The sequence below is a fragment of the Pseudonaja textilis genome, chromosome 3 (assembly GCF_049901715.1).
Source record: "Pseudonaja textilis isolate UNSWEBS1 chromosome 3, rPseTex1.2, whole genome shotgun sequence".
In the NCBI taxonomy this organism is placed as follows: Eukaryota; Metazoa; Chordata; class Lepidosauria; order Squamata; family Elapidae; genus Pseudonaja; species Pseudonaja textilis.
The window spans coordinates 69,614,913-69,630,419 of NC_141992.1; the positions used below are offsets into that span (position 1 = coordinate 69,614,913).

The window sequence follows — 15,507 nt, forward strand, 5'->3', positions numbered from 1 at the left end:
CCAAACATATTCAGAATAACAGATATGGAAGGGACCTCGTCTAGTTCCTCAACCAGGCAACCCTATACTGTATTCTTTCTATTGTTCGCTTATTTATAAAGAAATAGACAAATTGACAATAGAAGAATTCTCTCCCTTTCTATAATCTGGGTTACAACTGGAGGAGCAGTTGTTTTTGGGTAGGCCAGCTGCAAGGAAAAAAAAAAGATTAAGTTGCAATTTCTTCATTGCATAAAGAATGTTGTGGTAGACTACAAATTCCAAAGTTAGTCTTTCAGTCTCAATATATTATTGAAGGTATCAGCAGTTGCTGATGAGCTTTTAAGCCCATGCTTTTTTCCTACTTTTTGCTACTACTAACTCTGCCTTAAAAATGCGTGGAGGGAGGGATCTGTAGATTTAGTGATTGGTTCCTCTTCATTATTAAATCAATCATACATCACTTTCATAAATTGAAAGTGGCAAGATGTTCCATGGGATGAGGGCAACAGCAGAGCAGGCTTTCTTCCTAGACCCTGTCAGACATAATTCTTTAACTGATGGGGCTCCCTTCCTTGCATGACCCAGTGAGACATATAGATGTAATTGGGATAAAATAGTCATTCAAGTAATCTCAGCCGAGGCCACAAAGGGCTCTGGGGTCATGAACAACATTCTGAATTTGGCCCATAAGCAGACCAATACCCAATAAAGCTCACACAGCAGAGGTGTTACATGTGCGGCTCTAAGGATGCCGAAGAATCCCTAAGCCACCTAATTCTGTACCAACTGTAGCTCCCAGATAGTCTTCAAAGATAGCCCTATGATGAGCATATTACAGTAGTACAGACGGAAGATAGTTTTCAGGCCCAAGTTCAAAACTTCAGTGGGAATTAAGCCCGGAGCTTTTCAAACAGAATTCAAAATAAGTCAAATATAATGTATGTGAATTTGACACATGAGTTTAGACACATTCTGGTTTCTTTCTTTTACATACATAAATATTAATTATTTATCTCAGCGGGTGGGTGGGTCCATTTAAGAGAGAAAAAAATAATGTACGTATCTCTCCTTGAGAGATCAACATATCCCATCACAGTTTACCCAAGCTCTAGAAACTTAACAAGAATCTTATTGGGAAAATGATTGAGAATTTGTTTCTGAAAAAAAGATTAATTTTAAAGTATCCTTTCCAAAAGGAAGAGCAGAGAGAAAACAAATTCTGTAGAATTCCAAATATTCCCACTTTAACTTCTATTTGCTAACTCCATCCAGCCTGAAGGATTTCATTACCAGTAAGTTAATACATATACACTATGTATATGAGGTATGTACAATATGTTTATTCTTAAAAAAATAAAAGGCTAGGTCAAAAAAAAATCATTGATAGTCTAGAAAGATGCCTCATTTTTTTAACCTAACTGAGCCGAATGTGCAGTCATTTTTCTTTCATGCTTCCCTTCACATAAGCACACACAAAAGATTCCCTCTCTTGTCTTGTGGGGGTTGGGGGGAGCAAAAGATTATGAAGAGAAAAAAAATAGGATGAATAGAGATGGGGAAGAGAAAAAAGTAGCTGAAGTAGGAAAGAGAGGAAAGAGAAACGAGAAATGAACTTGATGGAAATGCTTCAAGGCATTTGAACTGTCCTTGGCATTTGAATAGTCCTTGGAGGACTATTCATTGCAATTATTTCTTTATCTTGGATGGAACTGCTGCTCACCATACTTAAGCAAAAAATGTTTCAAATATGTGAAATTTTGTTGCATTGTTGCACCATCAGTCTACTCAACCTGAATATACCCCGTGCTGACATAAAGTGGGTATTCACCTGCTAATTCTTCCATTAACCAGATACAGTTATCTTTCCCATTTAATTAGTAGGACTAATGCAAACCCACAGTTTACACTCAAATCTTATTCAGGTAACTGCCCAGATATATAATACCACTAACAGCTGCAATGTTAGAATGAAAAATGCAATTACTAAATACATTTGTTCACAACCAGAAGGATATAGTTAAACCTATTACATGGTGTAGAAGTACTTTGAATGTTGACTGCCCATGTGTACAACTTTTCTATGAATTTTAATAGGTAACTTTAAAAAAAAAACCTTCGAACATGAAGTTATCTCAAGTATTATTTGTCACTTGGGGGAACTTAATTGTTTCTGTTTTCAGGAAGATATCCAACACTTGGTTAAGCACTGGATGGTTTACAATGAGTATTGCATTAGAACTCTGTGACAAAATAGACGTCTACGGAATGGTGCCACCAGATTTCTGCAGGTAACCAATTCATCTGAATTTTTAATTAGGTTGCAAAATTCAGTCTTATGGAATATGCATGTACACATAAATGTCTTTATACTATTCAAAACTCAGATGTAGATTTTCCTGGAATTCCTAATTAGCATGTGCTGTGATTGAGTTTTGAAAACAATAAACAGCATTTAATTACATTTAATATATTATTTTAAATTGTTTGTACTGTGAGTCATCTTGTTACTTTCCCTTAGTCTTTTAAATATTTATTAGGTAAACATAATGCTAAGAATACATAAAATTAATTTCTGGAAAAAAAACCATTCGAAAATCTTGAAAATCAAGATTATATGGGTATATGTACAAACACATGCCATTAATGGCTTGTTGCATTTTTATCTATGACCTGTGTATATGTGTATATGGTTTATGACATGTCACTTAGCTATGGAAATGTCATGCCCCTGTTGGAGTCTGACTCCGAGGGAGAGAAGGAACAGACAGGGAGTGGAAGTATGGTTCTGGAGGTTGTGGAGGAAACTGGGGAAGGGCATAGGCCAGCTGGGCAGTCAGAAGAAGACCCAGGCCCACCCCCTCTTCATCCTATGGCACGCAGAAGAAGATAAGGGAGAAACATGAATGGCGTGGTCTACAGGGGACGAAGGCCTTGATCCTTTTCATGGGCTGCAGCTGTGAGGACTATTTAAAAGGATATGGACTGTGCATGGGCCAGTGTTGGAAACAAAGCGTGAAAATATTTATAGTCTGTCCATTCTTATCTGAGTTTGGTGCCCTTCCCAGTGTGTGTATTTCGATATCTGTGGACGTCTTCAAGCCCTTATTCTGCCTTGTCTCAGTAATTGTTTCAGTGTGGTTTGTGTTGTTTTTTTCTATTTATAATTTATATGTATTTTGAGTTTGAATGGAAGTTTTTCTTTTTCGCATCTGTTTGTGGGGGAGTTTTTTGTCTCCAGTAATTGATAATTGGAGCTTTAAAGCCAAGTTGAAGGAATTAAAGAGACTTCACCTGTGACTGTTGCTTTTGTATCCCACCCTGGGTCATCACAGGAAATGTGATGCAGCTCCATCTGCTATGAGGATATGATGTCCATCCTTCATGATAAATAACAGCTCACAACCTTTCTTAAGAATCAGTCTATTCTTGCTTTTTTCCCCAACTCTTTTGACTCAGAAATATTATTGGGTCTTCTTGATTGCACTGCATGTTTGAGATATCTGCATATTTTTTTCAATCCATTTGGAAACCTTCATCTTTCTTGATTTGGAGGTGTGCTTCAGATGGTTGTCTGAATTTTTTTCAGCTCCTAGAAGCAAGTATGTCAACTGCCTTGGTCATATCTTCATTCCATGGATCAACTAGGTCTTTGAAAGATTGCCAAGTTTTAATAGATGAAGTACATACCTCATTCAGGAATCTTGCAATGTTATCTGGTTTTTGAAAGCAGAGCATTTTAAGAGGAAGCATGACTTGGAGAGAATCCAATCTGTGTATTAGTGGAACAACAGATTCCTCTTATTTTTATTGGATTTCTCTTCCCATAGATTGATTTCCATTCTGATTAGCAAAACCTGCAGTAGCTATTAAAGTATGAGATTCTTTTTACACAAACTTGGCACAAAAGTTAAAATTAATGCCATTTCTGACAGGTCAGACAAGAAAACAGTTGGGCTGCACTGCTGTGTAGCAGTATGTAGTAATATCCAAATCCTATTCTGATGTCCCCTGATTGTTAAGCTTTCATTTAAGAGGAATGGATTTTGGTTATCATTCCATCTGTTTGCCTGTCAGAATTTGCTTGCTTCTTTCTTGAAAATGCCTGTAGATTTGCTTGTACAAATAGCATTAAACCTTAAAGTTCTTCTCAGTGGGATTTACCATTAAGTAGCATCATCATAGAACACATGAATATATTTTCGTTTTATCCAAAACAAATTGTGAGTGTGTGTGTGTGTGTGTATTCACACACACACACACACACACACACACACACACACGATTGCACAGTGCCACTTTGGAAAATTAATATTTTTACATAACAGTAGTTACATCTGTAAATGCACTCTTACTATATTGATAAGCTACTGAGTACTGATTAATGTCTAATATCACATAATAATAAAATAGGCACCTTTATAGATAAGTAGTAGCTTTAGTATTAATAAGCAAGGATAGGGATGACTTTCAGCATTCTCAAAAGTTCAGTCTGCTAACATAAAAATATAATTGCTGAGTGGGAATTTAGCATAGAATTTTAGTCAAACCAGCAGTTAAGACACTGGGCTTGTTGGCTGGAAAGCTGTCAGCCCAGGTTCGAGACCCGAGTGCCATGCGATGGGGTGAGCTCCTGTACCTGCCCCAGTTCCCACCAACGTAGCAGTTTGAAAGCATGCAAATGTAAGTAGATCAATAGTATCACTTCAGTAGGAAGGTAACAGCACTCCATGATATCATGACCACATGACCATGGAAACATCTTTGGGCAGCATTTGGCTCAATAGTCTTGAAACGGAGATGAGCATTGTCCCCTATAGTCAGCAACGACTAGTGGAATAAAATACACAGAGACTCTTTTACCTATCAAATCAGAAAGATGAAACTTACAAACTTACTCCAATTCTTTTTTGATGATGTTTAGGATCTTTTTATCTTTCCTTCTTTTTCTTTTTTGATGATGTGGCCCCAAAGATACAAGATACAAGTGTAGATGTTGTCATCATCTTGAAGTTGAACAACAAGGGTTTGTTCCTTTGGGTTAATACGAGCTGTATTGATTATAACACTTTCCTAGCTATACTGTCCTGAACGTTGTTTCTGTGTAGCAGTTGGAAGAGGAATAACTGCACATTTTTTACTCAAAAAAATGAATAATTTAGGTATGAAGGAGAAATGTTTGTTCCTTTCTACCAGTCATCACACTCAGACACTACAAGGCTTATAGGTTCATAGTACTCACTTTCCTTCCTTCTATCTACTTACTTCAAAGGAAAATTCATTATGTGATCTTGATGCTGTACTCATTGTTTTCCACCATGGAAAAACTTAATTGTTATTAATGGGGAAAGGGAAGCCACGATGCAATATCACATTGTACCTTATAACAGGTATTATCAGCATTCATGAGTGCGCAAAAAAAGCATGAAGCTGTGACGTTTCTTCTTGTAATATTTAGAGGATGTCATGGCATGTAGATTTGGTTTGTTAATTATGCCAGAAGCCACTAGGGCTATAATTTATCCATCTAAGGCAGGGATGTCCAACCTTGGCAACTTTAAGACTTCAACTCCCAGAATTCCTCAGTGCTTAAGGTCAGGAGGCGCAGTGGTTAAAATGCAGTACTGCAGGCTACTTCATTGATCACCAGCTGCCAGCAGTTTGGCAGTTAGGCTCTCACTGGCTCAAGGTTGACTCAGCTTTCCATCCTTCCAAGGTCGGTAAAATGAGGAACCAGGTTGTTGGGGTCAATAGGCTGACTCTGTAAACTGCTTAGAGAGGACTGTAAAACACTGTGAAGTGGTATATAAGTCTAAGTGCTATTGCTATTAAAGTTGCCAAGTCTGGATACCCCTGATCTAAAGATTTCCTAGTTGAGAAAATCTGCCTTCATATTTATAGGTATGCGATAGCATTATAACTAGTTATATGAAGCTTGTACCATTAAAGTGTTTCTCAGGCATTATAAAATCTGGAGGAAGTGCTCCACGAAAACAGCATACCTTCTGCCAGAGATGCTTAAATGATATTTGTAGAATTAAAGGGATTTTGTGCATTTAACTTTGTATGCTTTAGTTTCTGTGTTACTGCCATATGCCGTATGCTATGAGAGTATGGGCACAATCACTCTTAAACTAAGATCCTTTGTCAGCCTTTTATACTGCCAGATGGATTTTGCTTTGTCTTTTATTGAATTGGACTCATTTTAGTAAAAGGGATCAAACTGTATCAAAGTTACAGACCTAAAGAAGAGAAATAAGAACAGTGATCATGGAGGGCCCTTAGGATTTTCAGGATCTCTAGAAATTTAAAGATGAGATGTTACAATTAATTTTTTAAAAATGAGATGTTACAATTAATTTTTTAATTTTTTTTAAAAAAACTGTAGAAATTCATTACTAAAAATAGTGCTGAGGATGAAGCTATATACAGTATATATAATTCATACCCTGGACAATAATCTATTTAGGTGGGGTTACAAGTTTTCCAACCTTGCAATCTGTTGTGATTGTTAAATAAAATTATCATCCTTGCAAATCAATTTAGCATCACAGCAGCAATTTAAAACAAAACCACACAAAAAAGTGGCAGTACCAAATGGTTCCATACATGCTTCTATCTTGTGTTGGTTGGATCAAAAGTCTGAGGTCCTGTTACTACTTCCAAAGCTCTGAATGTATCTCCGGTTTTTTCTATTCAAGCTACATACATAGCACACTCCAATGTAGTCAGCTATTTGGTTCTGGAGTGATTATATTTTAATTAGTTCAGATGAAATATTTCAATGTTTACCTCTGGGAGATGAGGTGAATGGGGAAAAGGACTTTTTGAACCCTTTGGCTTATTGAGGACAGCCTTATTTTTCGGTCACATCCAACTATTTGCTCTCTTTTTTAAACAGGGATTCTAATCATCCTTCAGTACCTTATCATTATTACGAACCACTGGGACCTGATGAATGTACAATGTACATTTCCCATGAACGGGGAAGGAAAGGAAGTCATCATCGCTTTATCACAGAGAAACGAGTCTTTGAGAATTGGGCCCGGACTTTCGATATTCACTTTTTTCAACCAGACTGGAAACCAGAGGCACTTCCTGTCAATCATGCAAAGATTAAACTAGTGTTCTGAGGAAATAATGCACAAGGGTGCAATCACAATCACTGACAGTATCAGGTTTCTGAGAATTGAACATCATATCACAGCAAGCCAAGCTGAAAGAAGGAAGGTTAACAGGGTTTGCGGATTTTTTTAAAAAAGAAACCTTGCTACAATATTCAGGAAGTTGTTATGAAAGAATACCGAAAAAAGGTGCTTGGCATTCAGTATTTGATTAAGCAAAATTTTCACTTCTGTCTATTGCATATGTATATGTGATTTGTTAAAAAGAAAAGAAGACAACACCTTCGGTATTAATGAGCGTAATTCAGGAGATGTGTGATTCATTATGTTTTTAAGGCACATTGCCACTGGGTTTTCATAGTGACATTTAACAGTTACTTAGTGGACGTTTTTAATGCAATCCAGTATTTTTCTATTTCACAATGATAACGGTTATTTATCTTTCATAATCGCTCAAAAACTGAGGATTTATATTGCCGCTGGTTTAATGCCCAGCTTCTTGTTTATATATTTTCTCTTTGAACTATAGGATAATTCTGTCTGGCATGTAATTAATATTTGATCTGGAAGTTTTGTGTTGTTTTTTTTAAATTTTGTATTCTAGGCAGTGTTCCAGCATCAAGCCATTTTGAGAGCACATCTTGATGGGGAGCTCCAGCTGAGAGTGATGGTTACAGCCATAGTATGTGACATTAGGTCTACAATTAAGAGTTAGTTATATCTACAGTTCCTTAGCTGACTATTTTTGGTCTTTTGGTATTGCTAAAAAAATAACCTGGCAGCCCTAATTTCATTTGATCCAAAAATAATTTGAGCAAATGTGAATCTCAGAAGCGTCTTAGAATGTGGTCTCCCACATGCCTTCTGAGCTACTTAAATCCTTCAAAACTATATTAAGAAATGTTTGGATTAGATGGATTAGGGGTACTTTACCTAGAAATGCATTCAATTCACTGGACTTTATCTCCAAGTAGATGTGGATTAAATGCAATTATTTGAAGATGACATGGAAAGCTAGGATTTGGTTGCAGTGGAATCTGCCAAGGCAGACTGATGCCTCCTCTGAAAATGGCAAAACCCAGTTATTTGTATATATTGGTTTATGGATGTGGAGAGAGAGAGAGAGAGAGACCGAGACCAGGCCAATTGGAAAGAAGATTGTGACCATGTATAAACATCCTGTTCTGTTTTGTGGAGTAGGAAACAGACCTTCTGTTCAGAAGTGCTATGAATTACAAGGATGTAAAGTTGGTCCGATCTGACATAAGATAAAATACACTGTTTCTTTAAGATGCCTTGGCACTATTCAGATCTAGCGAATGATCTACTAAATGATCTACTAGCACTAAATAGTTCTGTAAATTGGATCCTCACTTGTTATGTTCCTTTGTGGGATTATATCTAGCTTGTGAATAAAAAGCATTTCATTCACAGTGTTATTTGACCTTGCACATGACAGATCATTGAAGTCAAATAACTTTTTCAAGCTGTCAATAATTCAATTGGCCACTTGCACACTTCCATACACTATTACTTCACATAGTTAAATAATTCCATGTTTGATAAGAGTTGTCATCAAAAGCTGGATTCATTTAAAGGTGTTATGCATGGGGGACAAATATACAGGAAGAGGTATTTGGCGGGAGGTGAGTTTTATCAGTTTGAGAATTTATAAAAAATTGTGTTGTGGTGCTTGTGTTTTCAAGCTATAGGAAAAAAAAAAAATTCCCAAGCAAAAACAGTGATTGAGTTGTGAGAGGGAAAACAACTCAGTCATTTTCCTCTTCTTTTTATTATGGTGAAAGTATTTCTCACAGCTACATCTGTTCTTTACTATTGAATAAAATATTATGAATTGATAAGCAATTGCACAATTTTACTAACACCTCATGTTTCTTTCCATACAACAATAGGTCATCTCAGAGAAGAGGGAACCCAAATTTGTTATACATTATAAGAAAAATGGGTTATACCTTGAGAGGGCTTGTTGCACCATTTAATTTACACATTTCATGAAATCTGATGTACAAATAATTAAATCCAGACTTATCCACATTTCTCAAGCAATGAGAATTAGGCTTGAGCTCCAGCAGTTGGATAACACTCATTGGGAGAACGATCACTACATACAAAGGCATTGCATTGTTGAAAGTTAAAATGGCCTGGCCTGTGACCTAGATAAACAACATGACTGTTACATAGTCCCTGATAATTTCCAATTGTTATTCACTATGCTATTCAATTTTCCAACAATATTAAAATAGCGTCTGTTGTCTGTGACTGCACCAGAAAGCGCCTCTTTGAAAAGTAATAAGCACACTGAGCAGCAGAGTTGTCGAGAGCTGCAAATGGCAGAATATATCATACACAGGCTTCAGATCAAAAGGATCAGAAGAATTACACTCTTGAAAAGGAAATTCTGATATGCAATCCTGCTGCAAAAGTAGGGAGACGAGTCACATTTCTTTTATTTATTTACATCTCTTTGTAGTCTCTTTCAGGGCTATATGATCCCTTTCTGAGTCAGGGCATATTTATTTTTTGTATAAGACCCAAATACTAATGTGGGAATCCTGTGATAAGGATTTTCAGTACGGCTTGCTTTTTCAGGCAACAGACTTTTAACACAGATTGAAAAATTACATGTTAGGAGAGCATGTATTGATGGCTTGGAGGGGGAAAAGGCAACTTTCACTGAAAGAAGGAATATTATGTTTTTACCCTTGCATGAAAAATAGAGATTTGTACTGGGAGGGTGAGACGCATGCATTCCACATTGCCAATTCTTTTTATTTAAAGTAAAGCAAAGCAAGTAGAAAGAACAGATTGGAAGAATAGAATAGAATAGAATAGAATAGAATAGAATAGAATAGAATAGAATAGAATAGAATAGAACAGAATAGCTTAGTTTAGTTTAGCTTAATTTGGCCAATAAAGTATGTTGTGATTGGAGTCACAAGGAATTTGTCTCCAGTGCAGAAGCTTTCAGTGTACAATGCAAAACAACAGAATAATTATAAGTATTTGGATCTTATGCAAAAAATAAGTAATAAAAATGCTAATCATTGCTTTCTGAAATCATGTGTTCAGCTTTGCTTAAGAGTCAGCTTTAAGCAAAAATAGGAAATGTATGATCTGAACAATAATACAAAATACACATAGCATAGATAAAATTTAATAATAAAAGCATTTACCTTTGCACAACTTCCATTGGCTAAGACTGCTGGCCAGAACATCTGGATGACCCTTTAGGGGTATATGGCACAAGCTGTATATTGTCGTTTATTTAAGTTACATGCAAACTATATAGTTAGAAATGCTAGTAATAATGCTAGAAGTAATACAAACTTAAGGAATGTCTTGTTGCAAATGAAAAAAATATGCTTCTCCGTTCATTTGAAAACAAAAAAACAAAATCCATTAAGTTTATGTCAAAGGCAATGACAGTCCAGTGCAAGCGGGTGAAATTAAACAGCCTTTATTTTCCAACATTCAGAATTCACTCCAGTCATGAAACAAAGAGATGTCTGCTGCTTGGAAAAGGACCATGATAAATTTGGACAAAATGCCAAAGGGGAGACAAACAATACAGAAAACAAAGATGTGTATTATCAAATCCCTAGTTTTCTAAGTTAAAAAATACGTGACAGTAAAAACTGATCAGAAAGGCTGAACAAAGAAAAATGGATGCTTTAGAGTTGCGCTGGAGAAATTTGTTGATAATATCTTGGAGTGCAGGAACAAATCACGCAGTCAAGTAAAGCAATAATGGGAGTGCTAATAATGAAGCTTAAATGCACCCAATTGGAGAGCAAAACTGGAGACAATTGAAAAGAGTGACAAAAGACATGGTGATTTGATACTACCATTGATGACACAAGTGCAATCCTACAAAACTCAAGATGTTACTGACAGGTAATCCTGCTGAAATTGTCAGGTCACGAAGAATGAGAAGTAACTGCACACAAAGCTTCATATTAAACAACTGGTGCAATCTTACTCATTTCTGCACAAATGAATGTTATTCAGGTATGCACCTGCACCTTTCATAACATACAAGGGGGAAAACGTTAGTTAGAAGCTGTGTTTTAGAAAACCTATCAGATGACAAGGGTTATGTTGCAATGGAGAAGAATCTAGACTCCAAGATTTATAAACAATTTGCAAATTGTTAAAAACTCCTGTTAAAATTATAAAGGTACTATGAAAGCAACTCTTAATACTCCAAATAAAAAGATGGTGATAATAGTCAAAGTTGCTGGATTATATTTGACATTTTTTACTTGAACCCAGTTACAATCAGATAGGAAATGATACCTTTTCCAGAAACCCAACTAAGACTATCTGAAATTAATTACAAAGAGCTAACTTTCTCAGAAATGAATTGAAAGGGGAAAAAAAGAGTTTCTAGAATTCAATTCTTTTTAATTTTGTTCAACATAGCATGGGTAATACAGTCAATATAAATTTCCCAAGAATAAACCATAGGATTCTGTTAACATAGTCCAGAATCATGATACCATGAATCATGAAATTCTTGCTTGTAACGGTATTTGCAATGTGTCTCTAAAGTGTTCCAAAGATTTTTCCTGGAAGCATCAGCAAATACAGGGACTGTTACAGTCCAATTGCCTTCCATTCTTTGGTCAGAAAGAATTTTGAGTTATGGAACATGAATTGCGGCATTTCAATCTAATTGTTTTCCTTACCTCTGTTAATCAGCTGTACTACTTTCCCTGGTTCATACATTGGGTTTACTAAAAGTCTCCGTTCTCTAAGCAAATTATCTTGGCCTGTAACTCATGTTCCTGTGTTCCCACAGACTTGTCTCCCTGCCACACACCTACCCCCCCAATTACTGGTTTTACTGAGCTGGACACATTTTAGGTTGAACAAGAAGCCTATAAAGTAGGACATCACTGCTTAATTCCAGCAGGGTTCTATTGAGTTTGCCATTTTCACAATATCCACGCACAAAGCTGTTATTGGATTTTTAAAATGTCAAAAATTGAGAATTTAAAAATTTAAAAGTAGGTATCTGTGATGCATCTCATTGAAGAAAGTTATGTTCAAGTTCTACAAATTCCATGTAGAGATACAAATAGTATGTTTTTAATATTTGCATTCACACACACATATTTCGAAACACTTAAAAGATTATTTATTCTTAACTGATCTTCCTGCAGGTAAAAATCATATAAATTATAAACTTTAAGATTGTTTTGTCCTGAAGTACTGAATCTCAACAATCAATCAATAACAATCTCAACAATCAATAAACAAAATTTTAACAGGCTAATCATTGCTGTTTTGCTAGATAAGAGAAGTATTCTTATAAAAAAATGGTCTTTTGTGACAAGAGGACTATCAATCAATTCAAATTTAGCAATATTGGTCTTACTTTATATAATTAATCTACAGATTCTCTTTGCTTCTAATTCATTCAACAATATTATATAAACCCAACTAATTATGTATGAAGTGAAATCTGAAATGCACAAAATGATTTCACTCCTCATACAGGTCAATGTTTTGTGTTTATGAAACAGAATACCCTAAATGGAGAATTATACTCACCATAATGCACAGCTTGTAGCAATATATCTTAGTCTATGTCAGGGCTATCAAACTTGCGGCCTGTGGCTGGATGTGTCATGCACTGGCCATGCCCTTGCTCGGTTTAGCAAAGGGAAATAAAATTCTGATACATCATGTTTAGCTGCTGTGATGATGTGACTTTGACACCCCTGGTCTATGATGTTTCTCAACATTGACTGTTTGAAGACGTGTGGTCTTCAACTCCCAGAATTCCCCTTGCTGGCTGAGGAATTCCAGAAGTCCACATATCTTGAAGATGCCAAGGTTGAGAAAAAATGTTCTATATGGTATGTTACCCAGGTTTTGTATCTGAAGAAAAAAAGAAAAAAGTACACATATGTGCAAATTTGATTTAAATGATTTAATATAATCCCCTCAAAAATATTTCCCTACAACATTCTCCATGAACACACTACCTCAGGAATTGTATGTACACAAACATATAGCTCAGTCTAAAGCTATATTAAACATGTTTTATGCTTATGGCTTTTGAATGTAATCTGGATCCACTGGCTAGTGGACTGATGTGGAAAATCTAAGTGCATATTTGCTAAAGAACTGATGAATTTACTATTGGTTGTAAATTTGAATGAGTCATGCAATCCAAGAAATATACCCTGTTTCTCAAACAATATGGCCTCCCCCAATAGGAAGTCCCAGCATGTTTTATAGGCATGAAATGAAATTAAGCCCCTCCCCCAAATTAAGGCCTATATTAAAACATGTGAAATGGTGGGGGGGGGGTTGCTGTTAGGAAGTACTTTTGTTGCACATCCAGATATGGTTCTGCCTGCGTTGACCCCGATACGAAGTGCCCCACCAACGCCAAGGTCAACATCCAAGCCTTCGCTGCCCGAAGATGCACGGGGGGGGGGGGGAACTAAGTCACCCCCGAAAAGACGGCCTAGCCATTTTTTCAGGGCTCAAAAAAAAATAAGACCCGGCCTTATTATATGAGAAACACGGTAATAGCTGCAGGCAAAGGTTTGATCTAACAGGCTGAATTTAAACAGTGTTAATCAATATTCCCTGAGAGTATTTTTGTTTCTGTTGAGCAGATATTCAATACATACAACAAAAATCTGCAAAGTGACTTAAGTATATATCAATAAGAAGACATCTCAAGGTTCAGCATATTGTCTAAACCTTTGCTTCAATGACAAGGGAACTATTTTTTATAAATAATAATAGACACGACTATTTTTCAGTACAGCTAAGATGTTCATTGATTTTAAAATATTTTAATAAATTGTCTACAGAGTTTCCTCTGCATTCATCTATTCCCTCCCACTGTTTGATCTAACCGTTCTTTTCCATAACAAAAGATTCTTGCCTGGCTATTACGGAAATAAAGGCTACTCATCAGCTGTTCTAAATAATGAAAAATAATAATACACTGTCATTTCAGGCAGTGTCATTTCAGACAGAAAGAAGGACAAGAAACAAGTTTTCTAAGATAGTAGCAGTGCCACTTAGAAGTTTTTTTTTTCCCACCTAAAGACTGTCTTCATGGTAACTTTCATGGTGTTTCCTTGTATTGTAGAGTTGCAGTGATCTTGAAAGAAAGATGTTTCTTAACCGAAATCATGTTTGTCTTCTTTCAAAGTAGCCTTGTTTGTACCCAGTAGAGATTCATTTTTTCACCAGTGGATTCTTGCAGGTAGAAAATTCCAAGTAGAATAACTTCAACACTTTTATGAAATTATGTTATGTTTGAAAAAAGAAAAAATAAGGTTTTTTTTTTTTTAAATTAAGTTCATTTTAAGAGATAGAACAAAATGTGACAAAATATTTCAAGCAGACAAGCTCACATTATCCATTCAAATATTTTCTGGTAGGGAGACATTCACAGTTCAAACTTGGTTGCTTTGAAGCTCTAAAAGATGTGCTTCATGTGCTTCATTCCATAGGTTTTAAAGAAGACCATGATAATTAGAGCCCAAAGTCCCAAAATAAAGCCTCCGGGAGGATGCCAGTCCTTTTGTTTCGGTTTCTGTAAAGGGGAAATAAATGTTTCAAAAAATAGTTCTATCATACACAACATATAAACAAAAGTTTAGTATTAGAATCCCCTTACTCTCTTGGATGAAGTCAGAATATTGTAAGGTCAACATGTTTCATGTGTTAGTCATTTTAAAGGCAAGTAGGCTAAATGATAGTCCACCATTGGAGTTATTTCAAGTAACTACCAAATTCTGTATTTAATTAAAAAGATAACCCCATCTTTTGATGAAAGTTATCTTAAATTCAATGCCGCCTTCCTTCTGGATAAATACAGCTTCGTTGATGGTGTGCCTGCATTTTGCCACACATCAGAGAGGCTCAGACAATCCACATCTTCTAGAAGAAGAGATCATTTGACATGAAATAGTCAATTTCCCTCTGTTAGGGGGAAAAACCTGTTCTTTTTACAGATGGGAGAACTTTGGCATAAATAGGGTGGACCATGGTAAGAAGAGAGGCAGCAGTGTTAGGCTTAGACTGTTTCCAAGGAACAAGATTATTCCTTCTCTACAGGAATAAGGAGAACCTTTTAGTGCAGAACTGTTTTTTGACATTTTTCTTCTTCCTTATAAAGATCTAAATACATTATTATTATTTAGTATCAGCTTTAATCTGTGCATGAATTTTCCTATGGGAAAAATTGTTGGAATTGATGTATTAATTTGAAATTCTCCAACATATCAACTGATGGAAGACTTGCAGTAAATCGCTGGCATCTTGTGGTCTACTTGGAGCATTACCTGTGGCATTTTCTTTTAATCAAGGTGCTGTTTTCTCTCACAATCTAAACAATCTGGAATTG

The 15,507-nt window shown here is 35.9% G+C and overlaps 2 protein-coding genes across 9 annotated transcripts in view; one reads left to right on the forward strand and one right to left on the reverse strand.

The window, feature by feature from the left end:
- Positions 1-8,965, forward strand: part of ST6GALNAC5 (ST6 N-acetylgalactosaminide alpha-2,6-sialyltransferase 5) — a 77,851-nt gene extending 68,886 nt beyond the window's left edge. Inside the window, exons 4-6 of one of the 2 annotated variants that reach the window (XM_087930048.1) lie at positions 2,163-2,270; positions 5,252-5,369; positions 6,881-6,966. In XM_087930048.1, coding sequence (XP_087786174.1) covers positions 2,163-2,270; positions 5,252-5,321 — 178 coding nt within the window. In that variant the 3' untranslated portion in view covers positions 5,322-5,369; positions 6,881-6,966. Of the gene's footprint in view, positions 1-2,162; positions 2,271-5,251; positions 5,370-6,880 lie in introns of both variants that reach the window. The other variant, XM_026700112.2, reaches the window with a different exon arrangement.
- The window catches only part of PIGK (phosphatidylinositol glycan anchor biosynthesis class K), a 120,810-nt gene that overhangs the window by 12,104 nt on the left and 93,199 nt on the right, over positions 1-15,507 (reverse strand). For 2 of the 7 annotated variants that reach the window (XM_087930047.1, XM_026700194.2), the window contains one exon: positions 10,566-14,694. The exons of the other annotated variants lie outside the window; for them this stretch is intronic. In XM_087930047.1, coding sequence (XP_087786173.1) covers positions 14,634-14,694 — 61 coding nt within the window. In that variant the 3' untranslated portion in view covers positions 10,566-14,633. Of the gene's footprint in view, positions 1-10,565; positions 14,695-15,507 lie in introns of those variants that run through there. 7 annotated transcript variants of the gene reach the window in all.